A 17,904-nucleotide genomic window follows, 5' to 3' on the forward strand; every position below is an offset into this window, starting at 1 on the left:
TTCAATCGCGGAACCGATGTAAACACACATACAAGACGAGAAATGATGATCTTTGGAAACTATACAACACGAGAAATGACAGTATTATTAAAAAATATTTAACTTGACAGTATTATTGTAAATAATTTTTAAAAAATTGGTATATTTATAAATATTTTTTAGTCTTTTTAGTTTAAGCGATAAACACTTGTTTTAAACTCAACCAAACGGCCACGTATTCCGTATGCACCTAAGTTTCTTGATCACAAACTTATTTTGGGATTTTTTTTTGATAAATGAGTTAATTCAATAATAAAAAGCCATACGTCATCTACATAAACAGTCGCGTCGAACAAACAAAAAACAGAAACAATCACTGATTAATCCATTCTTCTCGGAGATAAAATCACGTGATTTGTTGAAGATGATATTTACACATGCTTCGCCACTTTCGCTTCCGTCGTAACCAGTTTGAGCTATCGACCGAGAATGCAGTCCTCCGACAACTTTTACTACCAAATCAAACATCATATTCACACAAATGATGAGAAAATAACAAAACTCACACAAACGGTGAGACAACAAACCAAACCAAACGTGAACAAAACGCGACAAACTAACAACCTTAGATTTGCAAATGGGTAAAGAAATACTAGACTAAACCAAAACAATCTTTAGATCTGGGGAACAAATCCACAGAAACAAGATAACTCGGACCACTTTCAAGTACAAAATAACTGGGAAGAACAAGAAATCCGTAACTTCGTGGAATTGAGATCTAAGAAAAAGTAAGTCAAATCGGAAAAGGCTCGGAATGCTTAGATCCGAAAAAACAATAAACTAATGCCAAGATTTAAGAAAAACCGGCTAATCTTACCTAACAAGAAAGAATTTATTGAAAGAAGAAAAACACAAAACAAATAAAAGGTTTTGGGGCTTTCCACCGGTAGAGATCCGGTGGAAGCCCCGGCGGCTTCTAAGCAGGAAGAAAGAGGACCGACGGAGAGATTAGGGTTTCCTGAACGTTGCGTTATCACTTTAAATCGTGTTAAGATATTTTGAGAATTTTCTTTTCACATATTTATATACATTTTTAATATTAAATATTTAGGAAATGTTTAGAAATTATTATTTACAAATACAAATAACTTACTTTTAAAATATAAGACAATACAAATGTAACCAAAATCATGATCATGTTCGATAAATTAATATGTAGTTTTATTTATTATTATAATGAATTCAGTTAATTGTGATATTCAGATGAATGATCAAAGTTATATTTATTCAAAAATCATTCAAATATTTTTATCAGTCATATATAATATTCTTATTATAACTTTTAATTAAAAGTATTTTAGTAAGTTATAAATATAGTATTTTTCTAATTTTATGTAATATTTTAAGTACGGATTCAAGTTAATACTTGTTAAAACTAAAAGTAATAAAGTTGAATTTATTAATAATGTATATAAAAATAGGGATAAATTACTAACAAAAACTAATTTAAAATCGGTTTTTCTGATGTGTGCCCAAGGACACAATAATCACCAACTTTCATGAAAATGGTTTGTTTTGATTGGTGGAATTGATGTGAATGCAGGGGATATTTACATTTATTATCCATCCACCAATCAAAAGCTAGGGCACACCATGGAAAATTCGATTTAAAATTGGGAACGGATAATAACAGAAAAAACCGTGAAAAATGATTAATACAATGATTATCTGTCGACCAAACTTTTCAGTGCTGATAGGTTTCGATTCTGGGGCTGGATTGCTGGAAAGACCGTCAGTGTGCGCGTGGGTTCAATATAAGTGTACCTCTTTACTGTACACTATACTCCGTATTATCTTATCCTCTGCGCTGCTCCTTTCACACGCCCACGCGCCACCTCCGAGCTCCGGTAAGCCTCTACTTCTGATGTTTTCTAACCTTGTACTATATATACGGAGGGACAATCTTAACTCATTTGTCTACATTGGTTTGATTTGCTAGCCATGTCTTGCTGTTTTTACTAATTATTTTAGACTGTCTTGATGCATTCTGCCTTTTTAGATAAGCTGATTGTTTTAAAGTATTTTGTAGTATTGGCTGAATTGATTAGCTTTGTACTTGATACAATGTTTCGATAAATAATTCTTACCAAATGTTTGCGGTTTAAGAATTGTTTATGCGACTACCATGTAAAGAATACTATATGATCATGCTAAGCCCTCATCCTAGCAGCTCAAGGTTTTGGGAGAAAGGGTACCTTGAAATGGTATGAGGTTTTGGAAATCACCTCACCATCCATTTGAGCTAATCATGGTCAAACTTCCAGCTGAATAATGATGAAATATCTGCTGGCAATGTATGTGACTTGATAAAAAAAAGTCTCAGGCAGTGAGTAGATTTTCGTGGAACTGGGGCAGGATCCAGCTCTATGCGAGTGATAGTGTTAATACTAACTTGCCGTTGAATAATTATCTAATCATCATACATCTACTGTTCTCTTAATTTTACTTAGCATTATGTTCATTTACAGTTATTTTCTTCTTCCAAGCTCACACGTTTCTAATTTTGTGTCCTTAAAATTACATTCATTTTGCACATGAATCATCCTTGTTTGTTAATCTAGAAAATGGTGTATAGTTAACTAGTTGTAAGATGTGAAGATACATTGTTTTTCCTGTTCACTTGTTGCAAATTTCAATCCAAGCTTTTGTGTACATATTTAGAGAAGCAGTTAATTATCTATTGTAGTTTTTGTACCTGATATTTTTCTACTTGTTGGAGTAAATTAAAAATATTTCATGAAAACCTTGACCCCTTGTTCGGGGTCACCATTTTATCTTTGTTCATCTATTGTATAAAGTAGTGAAGGACTTAGGGCTGTAATTCGAGCCGAGCCGGGCGAGTTTCGAGCCGAGCCTAATTCGAGCCAAGATTAATCGAGTCGAGCCGAGCCGGCTCGATTAACTAATCGAGCCTAAATCTTTGCCCGAACTCGACTCGGTTAATTTCACGAGTCGAGTCGAGCCGGCTCGTTTAGCTAAACGAGCCGGTTTTAACGAGTCGAGCGAGCCAGCTCGTATAATTTTACACTTAATCGAGCTCAAACCTCTACCCGAACTCGGCTCGTTTAATTTCACGAGTCGAGTCGAGCCGGCTCGTTTAATTAAACGAGTCGAGTCGAGCCGGCTCGTTTAATTAAACGAGTCGAAACCTTTACCTGAACTCGGCTCGTTTAACGAGTCGAGTCGAGCCGAGCCCACTTAAACGAGTTCGAGCCGGGCGAGCTCGCGAGCCGCCCGGCTCGAATTACAGCTCTAGAAGGACTTGTGGCCACTGGGTACTAAAAATACATTATCAACATCCTTCTTTCTCATTATTCGTTATCTTCTAATTCCCCAATATCTCCCCCTCTTTATTGATTTTTTAAAGCACATGGTATTGTTTTTGTAGGAAGGTTGTTAGAAATATTCTTATGAAAACTGATAAAGCTGCTTTGGTTACATGGTTGAACTATAGTGCTGAGTTAGTATAATAAGCATAACTTTTGGAAGATCATTGTTTGTAACTGAAGTATCACCGGCAACAACAACCACTGGCAATGCTGATTTTTGTACAAGCAAAACCAGATTCTGAAATTCAGGTTGCTACTCTCTATCACCACCTCCAGCTTATAACATATTAATTGCGTCTATATTCTACTGGCTAAACATATCATAAATGATTCTAATATGTGCCCTTTGTTATTCTTTAAGGATAGATCTTATGGTATATCTTTTGAATAGACGCAATGGCTATAAATTCCTCCATCTGTCCCAAATTCCTTGAAGCAAGTCCTCATCCGAAATTGCAAACCCGAACTTTTTGTACAAAGGTACAAGTCAATCCTTATATCATCAAAGATAATTTCCTTCGATTTGGAACCTTTTATGGTCTTTATAGATACAGAACTTTGACTTGAAGTGCATTCTGCAGACTAGAAGAGTAGCATTACAACTCACCACTCAAAAGGTCCATGGAAGCACCTCCATCAAAAGACAAATTTCAGAGCCTACACCGGATTGCGAAACTTGGCAACAGAGTCAGACTCAAGTACTGGTTGATCTCCTACATGACTGTGCAAAAAATAGGTCCATCAGAGATTCAGGAGCAGTTCATGGTTACATCTTAAGACGTGAAGTCCCAGGAGAGGACCTATTAGTGTTACTCAATCATGTAGCCTATTCTTATTCAAAATGCTCAGATTTTAGTGTAGCCAAGTTGGTGTTTGATAATATGCCTCAAAGAAATACCTTTTCTTGGACAGTCATGATTTCAGGGTCAACAGAGAATGGGTTTCTTAGTGATGGGATCAAGTACTTCTCCAAGATGCAGGAAAATGGGATGTTGCCTGATAAATTTACATATTCTGCAATCATCCAGTTATGCATTGGTATAGAATGCATTGATTGTGGTAAATCAGTGCATGCTCAAATTGTTAAAAGAGGTTTTGCAAGTCAGACTTTTGTTAGCACATCTCTTCTTAACATGTATGCAAAGTTGGGTCAGATTGAAGATTCATGTCGGGTATTTAACAACATGGAAGAACATAGCGAGGTCTCCTGGGCTGCGCTGATATCTGGACTTACGGCGAATAATCTTTATTATGAAGCATTTAGTAGTTTTCTTACTATGAGGAAGGAAGGAGTTGCTCCGAACACTTTCACCGTTACAAGTGTTTTAAAAGCGATTGGGATGCTAGGTGATGTTGATAAGGGCAAGCAAGTTCATAAATATGTATCTGAATCAGGTATGTTGTCTAATGTTCATGTGGGAACTGCACTTATTGATATGTACTCAAAATGTGGGTCCCTGCATGATGCAAAGTCGGTTTTTAATAACTTCATTGACTCCGGGCTGAACATTCCATGGAATGCAATGATTTCAGGCTATTCGCTGAGCAAGTGCAATGAAGAAGCTTTAAGGCTCTATGTCGAGATGTGTCAGAATAATATAAAATCTGATATTTATACTTATTGTAGTGTATTCAACACTATATCTGATTTAAGATATTTGTGGTTTGGGAAACAGGTTCACGGATTGATTGTGAAGTCCGGGTGTCATGTAACGGTCCTAAGTGTTATTAATGCAATTGCAGATGCATATTCTAAATGTGGGTCCATTGAAGATGTAAGAAAAATCTTTGACAGAATGGAAGACAGAGATATAGTATCTTGGACAACCCTGGTAAATGCTTACTCTCAATGCTCTGAATGGAGGGAATCACTAGCCATCTTTTTACAGATGAGAGAACAAGGATTTGCACCCAATCAGTTTACCTATCCTGTTGTTCTTGCTTCATGTGCTAATCTTTGTTTTTTGGAATATGGTCAACAAGTACATGGCCTTCTGCATAAGTCTGGCTTTGATACGGACAGTTGTGTAGAAAGTGCTCTTATAGACATGTACTGTAAGTGCGGTAGTATCATAGAAGCAGGATATATTTTTGATGGCGTTTCTAATCCTGATGTGGTTTCATGGACAGCCATGATCTGGGGTCATGCACAACATGGTTCTTGTGCTTATGCTCTTGAACTGTTTAGGAAGATGGAAGAGATGGATATTGAAGCCAATGCTGTAACCTTATTATGTGTTCTTTTTGCTTGTAGTCACGGTGGTATGGTAGAGGAAGGGCTTCATTATTTTGAGTCAATGGAGGGAACTTATGGTATTGTTCCAGAAATGGAACATTATGCTTGTATTGTTGATCTCTTAGGTCGTGTTGGACGCCTTGATGATGCATTAGAGTTCATAAAGAGTATGCCCGTTAAACCAAATGAGATGGTCTGGCAGAGCCTGCTAGGAGCATGCAGAATCTACGGCGATGTTGAGCTGGGGAATGTGGCTGCAGAGAAGATTCTTGCCATTCTGCCAGATTGTTCATCTACTTATGTTCTTCTATCTAACACATATATGGAGGCAGGGAACCCTAAGGGTGGAATTAGTTTGAGAAATATGATGAAGGAACGAGGTGTTAAAAAGGAGCCAGGATGTAGTTGGATATCTGTCAAAGACAGGGTCCATAAATTTTACGCAAGAGATGAAGGTCATCCACAAAAGGATGACATATATGTCCAGTTAGAAGTACTAAGTAAAGGCATTAAGGACATGGGTTATGTTCCTTGTTTAAGATATGCATTGCAAGCTTAGGGTTAATGGCATTGAAAAGTAAGGCCTAAAGCTTTGAGAAAGATAACAAATTTTCTTTTGAAGCATAATCTTTTGCAGAAATTCAATGCGCCAGCAGTTTGTGAGTTTGCATGCAAAAAATATAATTCAGGCTGGCACACATCTCTTGCATATATGTTTTTACCTTTTACTAAGGCGAAGTCTCTTGTTTTAAATGCAGAATTGTGATCTTCATGGAGAAGTTAAGAGGGCTATCTTCATTGTTTTTGAGATCTATTATTACCCCCAAAGAAATGATATAGCAAAACTGTTGGTAAAAGTAGCTTTACAACAATTCTATCTACACAATACTTTGGTGAAAAAACTTTTTGTTCTTCTTTTTGCTAATTGCCCTGTGAAAAAACAACAATCTGTCTTAGTGTCTTGTTGTATGAAAGAATTATTATTCTTTGAATTGAACCCCTTCAATCAGATAGATCGCCTTCTTGCCACCTTTAGCAGACTAATAGCAAATGTATTCATTACATATGGTGCAAAGAAAAACAGGATATAGGAGTGAATTTGTGTTGAAGTGACTATCTCCAGATTGAGGCAAGGGACAGTATTATTACGTCCCAGTTATATGTGATGTTACTAAGATATTGAATCTTTGGTTGACTGACTGGTATGGCTATATTACCTGTACTCTGTCGTGCATATGTTCTTCAAGTTAATTATACTATTACGTATTTGTTCCTTATGACCAAGCAACAGATTCTCAATTAGGCGATGTTGTGGTTGATCTCTCCATACCTTTTGCAGGAGTCCTCTTGTTGCAGGTGTGTAACTCAGTATTATAAGCTTCTCATTATTGTTGATTTGAGAGAATATATTAGCTTACTTATTTGAGTCAATGATCGATTCGTTGTAAACATTATGCACCTATTTTTGTAGTTAAAGCTCATTGAGGAACCCGGAATTCTAATTTAATAAACTTGACTACTGTCTTAGCAATTTGTCAGATTTTGTTAAAAAAAGGTGTTTTAAGCTAAGCCATGGAAGTCTGAAGTAGTGAAAGTGCATGGAAACCTGAAGTAGCGAAACTGCAGTTGAGATGAACCTTACAAGACCCTTGTTGTTTAGATATACTTTGAGCTATTTACATTCCCTGTGGCCTTCAAAATGTTAATATGCAAGTCAAATCACTTTAGATACACTTGCATACTAAACTTTCAGTGAGTTCTGTCAATTTCTTTTCCTGCTTTCTCAGGAACATTTTATATTTATGAATCATACTCAATAATGCATTAATATTTCTTTTCAAGTTTAAAAGTAGCAAATATGATTACTTGAGGCTGGTAACTATCAGTCCATTTACAGGGACCAAGTTGATGTTACCTTTTCTGCCTCAAATGACGGGTGCCTCTATGATCCAATCTATCTCACAGAGTAAGATATAGTTAGATTTTTGAATAATGTGTTGCTTGAATAGGAACAACAGCAATTTTTTTTTAGTTCCTACAATTCTTCTGGCTGAAGCTATATATATTAATGTGTACATCTGTACAGCCTAGTCTGGTGTTTAGTTTTATGTTTCCTACAGAGCTGATTTGTGAACTATATATTTAATAGTAACCTGTTTCTTTCTTTTTTAAAAGTTAGTGAAACGTGCCTATATGCTAAAATGCAGATTTTTTTCTATCTTGCTTAGGCATTTGAAGTGCTTGATTTTTCTGGCTAACTATTTGGCAACACACTCACGCACAGGTACAATATTGGTTTGACTGACCCGAATCAACTTCAAATGATTATTTCAAAAAGATTTCAATCGAATAATCACATAAACAAGGAGAAAAAGTTATACTCTGAGAAAGAGGTTGGGGGGGAATTGTCTAGATTTTACTTTTTCGCACTGTAAGTTGATTTTTTCTGCTCTATTCAAGGCGTTTTAGGCATTGCGTGTGTGTTTGTATTTTATACTCTTGAAATTATAAAATAGACGCTGTGTGTCGCTCGGACGACTGCCCAGTTGCTTTATTGACTAGTTGTCTTGTCCGTATCCTTCAGACTCGACTCTTTTAAGTGTTGAGCAGAGCAACTCTTCTGATATTAAATTTGTTTACTGGAATCTAGTAAATCTCTACTAGAATATTGTCTGTTCAATTTACTCTAATGAATCTAATTAAAACCCTTCGAACATTCCAGACAAGTAATGTATCTTTCAATTTTTAAAAAATTGCAGTGCTGAAAGATGTGAAATAAGCCTCAAATGAGTAGGATCCATTCAACCTAATATCTGTATAGTGCAAATATGTCCTTAACCAGTTCCTGGTATGTATGACCATAAATGTTTAGTTCATTCATATATTGTTTCTCTCTCAGTCTCTCAATGTCTATCACATGTAGAGTGAATAATGGGCATGAGTAATGTGAGTTTGAGTTTTTTTTGGCTAAATATGTGAGTTTGAGTTTGTATGAACAAATACGTGCCCATGTAATATTTATACCAAAATATGTTATAACCTCAGATAGTTATGTAATGTAAGTCTCAAGCATCTGGCCTGTTGCTAAATTAAGATGCTGCTGCTCATAATAATTATGCTGCTACTGTACATTTCATTATAAAAGCACGGTGTTTTAATCCCAATTCCCACAGCAGTGACAAACAACTTTGCACCTAATAGCCTGGAAGCGAGTGTAGGATTTGTTTTGTGTGACTAACATGAGATTATAGAAGTAACTACCTACTTTCTATTGGTTATTGGGTTAGGAACTTATGAATAATAAGGATAACAGTAGATTTATGTACATAGGACGTCAAAGTGACTGATAGTTTTTGAAGTTCAATGACCACCAGCTCATTACATATATGAAATTCTAAAGCCCATGAATTCTCGCTTAACATTGCTGACTATTTTGTGGTTAAAGGTTGATTGTTTCTTTGGTGATCCACAATTTACACTTGAATGATGGTAGACTTTTACATGGAGGGATGCCAAACAAGTGTCCTATTGGGCTAACATATATGTGTCTGTGTTGCCTGTAACATATGTTGGCATGATACTCATTATATGTTTTTGTTATTAAGGCTATATTTTGGGCTACATGGTTGATAAGACAATAATCTTCCTTTCATTTAGTAATGCTATCTTGTTCTAACTTTTATTGCCATCAATGCCTATCATGTTGCTCCTCTTCAGTGTTCTTATTGGATTTTCTTTCGCAGAAGGCTCTTGGTTGCTGGAGCATTTGCAAAAATTTCCACTGCTTTTATATCGGGTCTAAAGAATAGATAAGCAAGCTCTTAACCTATGTATGCTTGTTCTAAGCTTAGGTATGCGTGAATGCTGTGTTTTACGCTTAGGTAAGTGTGCGCGAATCCTGTAAATGTTGCTCTTGAATTTGGAGATTAAAGATAGGATTTACATGAAATGCCAGTGCATTGAGCTGCTGGTTCACGTGGAACTAAAACTCTCCATGCCCAAGTAGCTAGTGTACACAATATGTAGGACAGGCAAGACATGTAATGCCAAATATTGCCTGTTGAATGAAAGCTTGTTTCATCTGGGTCTAGATAGCAGGTTCAGATCACAAGGGAGTACAGACATCAGATTATTTGGAAGTTTTATGGACACACACGGGCATGCAGGACTGTAAACTATATAAGGAACAAAACTATTTAACTCTATTTGGGTTTGTTTCGTTCTGTTCAGAAATGAGCATACCACAGCCCACAGGCTAAGTAATTGATGATTTGGTCATCTCCAGTTGGTATAATTTACATTTCATCGTTGATACTAATTTCACTTGTTTACCTTTAGATGCTGCATAAATGCACAAGTAAACAAACGGTGTATTGAGTCCCGACCTCCCCCCATTTATCCGAGCAATCTTGTTCAAAATCGCGTATATGATATATGCATCGCGGACTCGACGAGAGCTGGTATACATGGGCAGGTTTCACCCAGATTGTACATTTCTTGGTTCAGTTGTTTGTAGTATTGAATTATGGTGGTATTTTGTGACATGTGATGTAGAAAGGACAAACAAAGAGTACTAAATTGTCACACAATACAAACACTGTCCTCTTAATTTCTATTGCTCATCCAAATTTCACAGTGTTTTTGCTAGTTTTGTGTACCACTCCCGTGACCTGTGACCTCAAACACTACAATCTGATTGTCATACTGTTGCAGTTCGTACATTTCACCCAAATGCTGGGAAAATTTATATACGCCACCACTTATAAAGTGATCGACATCAATTTGTAGCTCTAGGTAGTTTTTAAAAGGCAAGTTAAGGCCTTCGACATGATCATATCTATACAAGTATATTCAGGTAGCATCATCTCTCGGTATCATATCGATAACTAATTTATATTCTCGGGGCTATAAATTTAAGAATGCCGGTTTTAGTGTTATGAAACCTTTTTCACATAGATGGTATACACAAACATATGCCTTCCTCAAGAAAGTCGAATAAAATGGGGTTAGTTTGACTCAAGTTAGGGGCTTCTCCGTCCAAACACTCAGGGAATAAGTGTAAGGTTTAGCTATCTGGCTGGCTGAACATATACAAAACATTGACCGCATAAAATTCCAACTATAAAAAATTTTGTTTTCCTCCGATCATGAAAATCATAAAATTACATAATATCAGGATATATAGCTGGGGGAAGAATCGTCGTTGGCTGACCAATATTACTAATTGATGGTTTTCGAGGTCTGAATTACTCATCTGATGAATCAAATGTTTTTTTTCATTCTAATCCAGTCATGTTAATTTTAATTTCTTCTAAAATCTTAAGATATTTTAAAAAAAGTTAATTTAGATCATACTCTCTATAACATTTTAAAATTTTAAATGTATATTCTAACTAGTTTGGCTTGAAAGTATAACTTGATCAGTAAATATCATATTCAACCTTTATCACTTGCTAATCATACATATATATTGCAAAACATGTGTGATTTAAATCTCACTTGACCGATACTCGAAAATTAAAAATTAATTTTATATTATGTTTATAAACTTGGTTTTTTGGATGGTATAAAAGTACTAAAATTTATTTTGTGAATAATATATATTCAATTAAATCTTGAATTTTTAATTAAAATATATAATATGTGATGGTGTTATACAAAACATATGTTCCCGACTCGAAGTGACTCATTGGTCCACTCCTAGAGTCTAGAACAAGTTGGTAACTAATTACATATGGTTAGATATGCAAGAGGGGAACTAATTCGTGAATCATAGTATTACCCATGACCTAGTTACTTTTCTTTTGGATAATTATCAATAAGCATTAGAATTACACTGTACATTTTTTTTTTTTATAACAATACCCCTTATCTTGTCCCCTAACATCAAGAGTACCGTCAACATAGTATCAAAAGTTAAAATGATTGATTCTCTTAAAATCCTAAATATTAGAAAAAGAACATTTACTACAAAATTTATATTTAGCTATTTTGAGTTGGTGTGGATCTTGATGTCATTATTTGGACAAACTTTGTCTTTTTATTTATAATTATATGTTAAGTATTTTACTTATATAAACCCTCAAGATGTTAAGATTCTTTTTATTCCGATCATTGTATTTCAACAAAATTTTATGTCTAAATTTATTATAATCGTTCGTTTAGGAGCATAAATAAGTCTCGACTTCAACTTGTACGATATTTGAATTTGATTTCATAATAATTGAGACGAACCTCAATTCGAACTATTAAAATACACCTTTTAATAGACGAGCTCAAATTTAAAATTAGTCTGACGGGTGAGGTTCACAATCCAATTGAAGCCTTTATTTATTATATATTTATATATTACAAGAATGTTATTATATATACATTTAATATTTAAAATATATATATCAAATCGATTGAATATCCAAGTGGTGGGTTTATCCTCTGTTGTACCGGAGATCCGGGTTCGACTCTGACTCATCCGAAAAATATTTAAACAAATAATAATTTATAAAGCATATAAGTTCGCATAAAAAAAAAAAAAAAAACCTAAGTTAAAATCTCAGGAGGTGCAGGGTAATTAGCAGGTTAATCATGTAAGCAAGCGACTCCACGAAATTAGAAACAACGTTCGTGAGCAATAATTATAGAAAGCGTACAATCAAAGCCCTGTTGTCGGGTCATTAGCAGATGACGAACCACAAATTCATTTCCTTTCAAATCACTGAACGCGTCAACTGTGCTCACGTCTCGTCACTAAATAAATTTCCAAAACGGGATGTGCGACTCTGATTGCCGTGAGCTGAAAATATTATAATACAAATATTCGTACACATAAATTGTGGTGCATGATTAATAAAAGAAAATTATTTATATACGTGAAAGAATTTTGTTGGCAAGAGGGTTTTATGATTAACAAAGAAGACAAGGGATGCATAGCTGGAAAGATCGTTCTAGTTTTGTTGTTTGCAAGCACGGGTAGTCTTCTGATTTGGAAAAAATTATAACAGTAACAGAATTTGATAAATTAAAATTATATGAGTTGGTATATATAAATGGATTCGTAGGGCTTGGCTTGTCACCATTTAATTCTCTGTACTATTATATCTTCATTATAATGAAAATGACATTTTACTTAAAGTTGATTCTCTTAAAATGCACTTTGACAGTGACCTTGATTATTCCCTTTGGATTCATATAGCTACCGAGTAGTGTTTTTACTGTGGAACGGTAAGATATATAGTGATCTAATTTTAGGTAAGATATATAGTGATCTAATTTTAAGTGAGGTTATTGGAAGTTGTCCCCTTCAAAATATTATACTCCCTCTCTTCTTGGGTTCTTCTTTAAAGATATTGTTTTAATTTTTATATTTTAATTTTTTTAAAATAATATAATTTTATAATATAAAATTTAATCTCACTACCTAGTTTTTTCCCTTATCTATCAATTAAATTTCAGTATACCACCGTTTTACTCATATTTCTTATACACTCTATAAATTGAATAATTTTGCAAGAAAAGAAAAAAATTTGGTTAACATTATAATTGTCATATTTCATTTTATTTTTTAATAAATAAATAAAATTCTTAACATCTTAAAATCTTTAAATGAGTCAATATTTTAAATATTGTGATCCTTGTATTCATATTTACAACAAAAAAGGTAATATGTTATATAAATTTTATATATGTATCTACTTTTTTTTAAATAAAAGATAAGTATTAGAAAAAGGTGTTCAATTTTACTTAATTTTTATATTTTTAGATGTTTTCTCTAGAAATAGACACTTATTTCTAATCAAACAACAAGATGAGCAAAACAAAGTCATTAACCATAAATATCTTGGAATTTCTAATTATATTGTTCATATTCCTTGTAGTCAAGTATTGTAGGGATTAAATCTACATATTTAAACTGATACAAATGGAAAAAAAAGGGTTTCAGTACGTAGCTAGTTTTGTACGATTGGATAGCCCAAGTGGTTAAGGGTTTATCCTCTGTTGGCCCAGGTCCTGGGTTCGACTCTGCTCACCTCGAGATTATCTTAGAACAGATACTCAAATCAAATTGGAGGCTATAAGCCATATTAGTCAAAAAAAAAAAAAAATTACTTTGTATATTGTACGATGAGCATAATATCTACAGACACGATAGAGATGATGAGATAGTGGATTTTATAAATCACAAGTTTCATGGACGTAGAAAAGTCGTGAATCTGCAGGCTCACAGCTAACATATAAGTTGATATATACTACTGAATACAGCTGATGCACATAAAAAAACTGTCATGTGAATGTACCTTCCCCAGAGTGCTACTCACGTGAGTATATATATTAATCATTTTTCACAAAATAATAGAATCCAAGAATATAGATATAATAATTAAAATCATATTAATTTAAACAATAATAACTCCGGAGTATACGTGGATTATATGTTTGCATGTGTGGTTGGTAACTTGCATGCACACATGAAATAATAATTAGGAGCTGGGACATGGATTAAATTTAATTAATCCGAATTAGCGGGTTGATTAGGAAGGTGTTAAAAGGCAGAGAGAGCAAGCCACTGATAATGTGGTTGGGCAAGAGACAAGAAGTGGAACAGGAGTATATGTATGGAATGAATTGTTTTCTTGTAATGATTAAGGAGCACACATGTGAATAGCTTGGGTACTTTGTTTGTCTGTGTGGAATGCAGACAATGGTTATCGTAAATTATATGTATACTCCCTTCGTCCCCCTGAGTAGTATACATTGGGGGACGCGGACGCGGCACGGACTTTAATGCTCCCGTAAAGTGTAGTTGTGTAATTCATTTTTAATATTTTCTTTTTCTGAATTAAAGTTTGGATGTTATATTTTTATTCAGAAAAAAAAAATCTCAAAAATAAGTTACGGAACTATATTTTATAAGAGCATTGAAATGCGTGTCGAGCAGTTGAAAATAAACGTATACAAATTAAATGGGACAGAGGGAGTATATACTAGATGTATAAGAAGAGGTAGCAGGTTGTGTGAGTGCATGCATTATGATGCATTGGTTGCAGCTGCTAGTGAGGAAAATAAAAAGGTCTCGTGATACATAAGTCACTCGAGATGGATTTTGCCCATTTGGAGCCACGTTCTTGAAACATTAAAGTTTCATGCTTGTGCCAGGCTTAATTTGTTATTTTTCATCTCTTGCGCTAGGTACGCCAAACAGGATTCTTGTTCTGCCACCGCAACATCTGTCACGTTTTGCTGCTTGTGACTTACTTAATTAACCGCTATGATTAATAAGTTGAATGTATGATCAAGGATTGATGCATGCATTATTAGCTAGTCTATGCCAACATTCTAGGAACTTGAAAGCACAGGCTATGCATTCATCGGGTTTTTTACATGCGTGAAAACTTGTTTCGTCCGAGTCAAAATCAGTTTTCGGGACACTCGTGTGATCTTGCATGGTGTACAATATTTATGTATATGCAGTTTGTATGGTCTTGTCGACCGGACACTAAACACATATGACTTCAATCTCGTTGGCGAGGCCTGTATATGTATACTGGCTTCTGTTATCGATGGGACACTAAGTCGCCATGTCCTTCCGAACATATGGAGCACCTATGATTTTTTTGTAAATGCCGTAGATAGTTTGTGGGCGTTTTATAAGATTTTGACACCAATTACAGACTCCAGTACTCGACGCTAGTCGCTAGGTCTATATGGATTTTGTATATTGTTGTTATATCGTCTAGTTGATAAAATTTTAAATTAAAAAATTTATCAAAATTATCTATTACTCATCTTCCATTCCTCCTGTCTATTTACAAATAGGTCGGATATCAAGAAAAAGAAAGGGTAAAACAATGATACATATTGACATTTTAAGATACATAACCGAGTATATGGAATCCTTTGAAATGCAAATAAAAATATTTTAAATAAAATATGAGTTGAACATGATAGATGACTGATCACGTAAAAAGAATGAATCCTGGTCTACTTACGTGACAGAAAATCAAAATCGATCATCATTGATCTATATAACATTAATTTTTGTTGACGTGATGCACCAACAGATTAAAATGAATCACTACTAATCGGTTTTGTCCGGTTTCTACAATGTGAATAGAGTGAGATAAGTTCAAAAGATTATATGAAGGACATATGACATAGGTGCATTTCATGCATGGTGATTGCCACCATTCGAATGTCAAGCACGTCAGGATATATTACTCTGAACAATATTCTGAATGTTGTGAGAAATAACCTACTCCCCCCTATACAGGGCCAACTGCGAATTTGTGAGTCCTAATGATATTGATCACTTTGACTGATCACCTTTTTTTTTTTTTTTTTTGTTAATATTTTAATATATGGCCACGATCACATAGCAAATCGGAAGTATACGACGGACACTTATGATGAAATCGCAGAAGTTTGCAGTAACACCTACCCAAATATAAAATTTTGTTCATATGTATTTCTGTACACTTTTATATGAACAAAATGCATATAAAGATTAAAATTTATCTGCACATTTTTTTCAACCTCTGTCTTCTTTTCATTGAAGCTTTCCGGGACTCAACTTTCATGACTCTCTCAAATCAGTTAACATGTGCCGGTTTGACAACACCACACAAATACTTCTTTTCAAATACTTCTTTTCAAAAAAAGTTGATTCTGTTTTTCTTGACCTGTAAAAAAAAAAACATTCTTCAGAAGTTACAAATGCTAACTTTTTTGTCAGAACTTTTATTTTTTCTCAAACACTTTAATCACTTATAAGTCTTAACATACTTCTAACCTTTATTTTATTTTTTTACTATAATAAAAAAACGCTTATTTTAATTTCACCCAAAAGGCCTCTATATTTCAATTGTTCTTGTTTATATGGTAATCGTCTGTCTCTGAGTTGGGATCTTTGTCTTTTACTCGAACCCTTTGTCTCCTCCCCGGTTCTTTATGTTAGGGATAGGGTGCTTCACATGAATTTAAGGCGGTAATTTGATAAATTATTATTATTTTTTAATTAAAAATTTTTTATTTAATTTTTATATATAAAAAGGAAAATTTTAAAATATGATACAAAATTATATTTTATATATATTTTAAAATGTGTACAAACTAATGAAAAAAAGTCGTAACGAAATGAGAGGAACGAGGAATAATTTGTTTCTTTTGTCCATTAATCTCTTATCGGTGAGTTTTGTTCCTAATATATTTAGATTTATTTTATCATCTCCGTGTACGAGTTTGGTGTACGAGTTTGGTGTGTTTTGGTTTAATTTAATATCAGACATGTTAGATGCGCGAGATTTTTAGTATTTTGATCCGGTAATAAAGATTATATTATTATCCTAGGTTCAATATCTTAAAATATTTGTGACGAAGGGAGTCCATGTACATATATCAACTACTTGATTGTCTCTTGGTGAAGTCTTGAATAATAAACGATGAGATCTATTTTTTTATTTTTTTTGAAAGAATCTATTTTTTTATTTGTTCGCTCGCTCAATTGTTTTTTGAATATCCTATGATATTTCATTATTGGATTAATTTTCTTTCAAAAACAATAATTTATTTATTATTTTTATTATTGAATTTGCGAATATACTCAACTCGATAAGTTTAAACTCTGCTCACATCCTACTGAGTCATGTCATCAAGGTCTCACACAGGACATGTGTTGTGTTTAATAATAATAACATCAAATAAATAATGATCATTAATGGTCATATATGATCATCTTTGCGCGTTCATAATAATCTTAATTATGATGGTTAACAGTATAAACTAATGAACGAAAATATGGTCCGATAAAACTTTCATTTCAAATTGATTAATATCAGTATTAATTTATCGAAAAAATCTGTATAAACTCGTGTATCCTATCTGTTATGAGGCCATAAAATAATAAATAACTATTTAATTTATAAATATATCACAACCTCTTCGACCCTACCGTATTTTGTTTGCAAACCCTCGTTTCGCACGAAAATGATTCGAGTTTCTTCATCACAACTTTTGTAATATTACACAGTACATGAGTCCAGCTAAGAAATCATTTAACGAACTCATTTCTATTAATTCACCTATACACAGTACATGTATTAATTACATGGAAATGCTAGACATAATGATGGGGGGTCTTGGGTCTGGTACACTAGGCAGCCAAGCTAGTCAAGAAAAGTCAATCGGCAAAGACCCCAAATTCGTGTATGCTGTGCGTGCATATACAGATATATACATTAATTATTATCGTATATAAACACCATCTCTATCGATCTCTCGAGGTAGTTTTTGATGAAAGATGATAAAGGT

General features: G+C 33.9%; 1 protein-coding gene across 48 annotated transcripts; it reads left to right on the forward strand.

The window, feature by feature from the left end:
* The first annotated feature begins 1,687 nt into the window (after window positions 1–1,687).
* Window positions 1,688–9,882, forward strand: LOC108214534 (putative pentatricopeptide repeat-containing protein At3g25970). 48 transcript variants are annotated; one of them, XM_064089544.1, is made up of 9 exons: window positions 1,688–1,886; window positions 3,428–3,617; window positions 3,735–3,848; window positions 3,950–6,806; window positions 6,896–6,960; window positions 7,502–7,570; window positions 7,833–7,888; window positions 8,364–8,452; window positions 9,348–9,882. In XM_064089544.1, exons 3-4 carry the CDS (start codon window positions 3,765–3,767, stop codon window positions 6,161–6,163), a joined length of 2,298 nt encoding a protein of 765 aa, XP_063945614.1. In that variant the 5' UTR covers window positions 1,688–1,886; window positions 3,428–3,617; window positions 3,735–3,764; the 3' UTR covers window positions 6,164–6,806; window positions 6,896–6,960; window positions 7,502–7,570; window positions 7,833–7,888; window positions 8,364–8,452; window positions 9,348–9,882. The 48 variants fall into 48 exon arrangements, with proteins under 48 accessions (XP_063945614.1, XP_063945625.1, XP_063945593.1 ...); XM_064089555.1 differs by having other exon boundaries at window positions 3,950–6,181; XM_064089523.1 differs by having other exon boundaries at window positions 3,950–6,960; window positions 7,812–7,888.
* The last annotated feature ends 8,022 nt before the right edge of the window (window positions 9,883–17,904 follow it).

The sequence above is a fragment of the Daucus carota genome, chromosome 3 (genome assembly GCF_001625215.2).
Source record: "Daucus carota subsp. sativus chromosome 3, DH1 v3.0, whole genome shotgun sequence".
NCBI lineage: Eukaryota > Viridiplantae > Streptophyta > Magnoliopsida > Apiales > Apiaceae > Daucus > Daucus carota.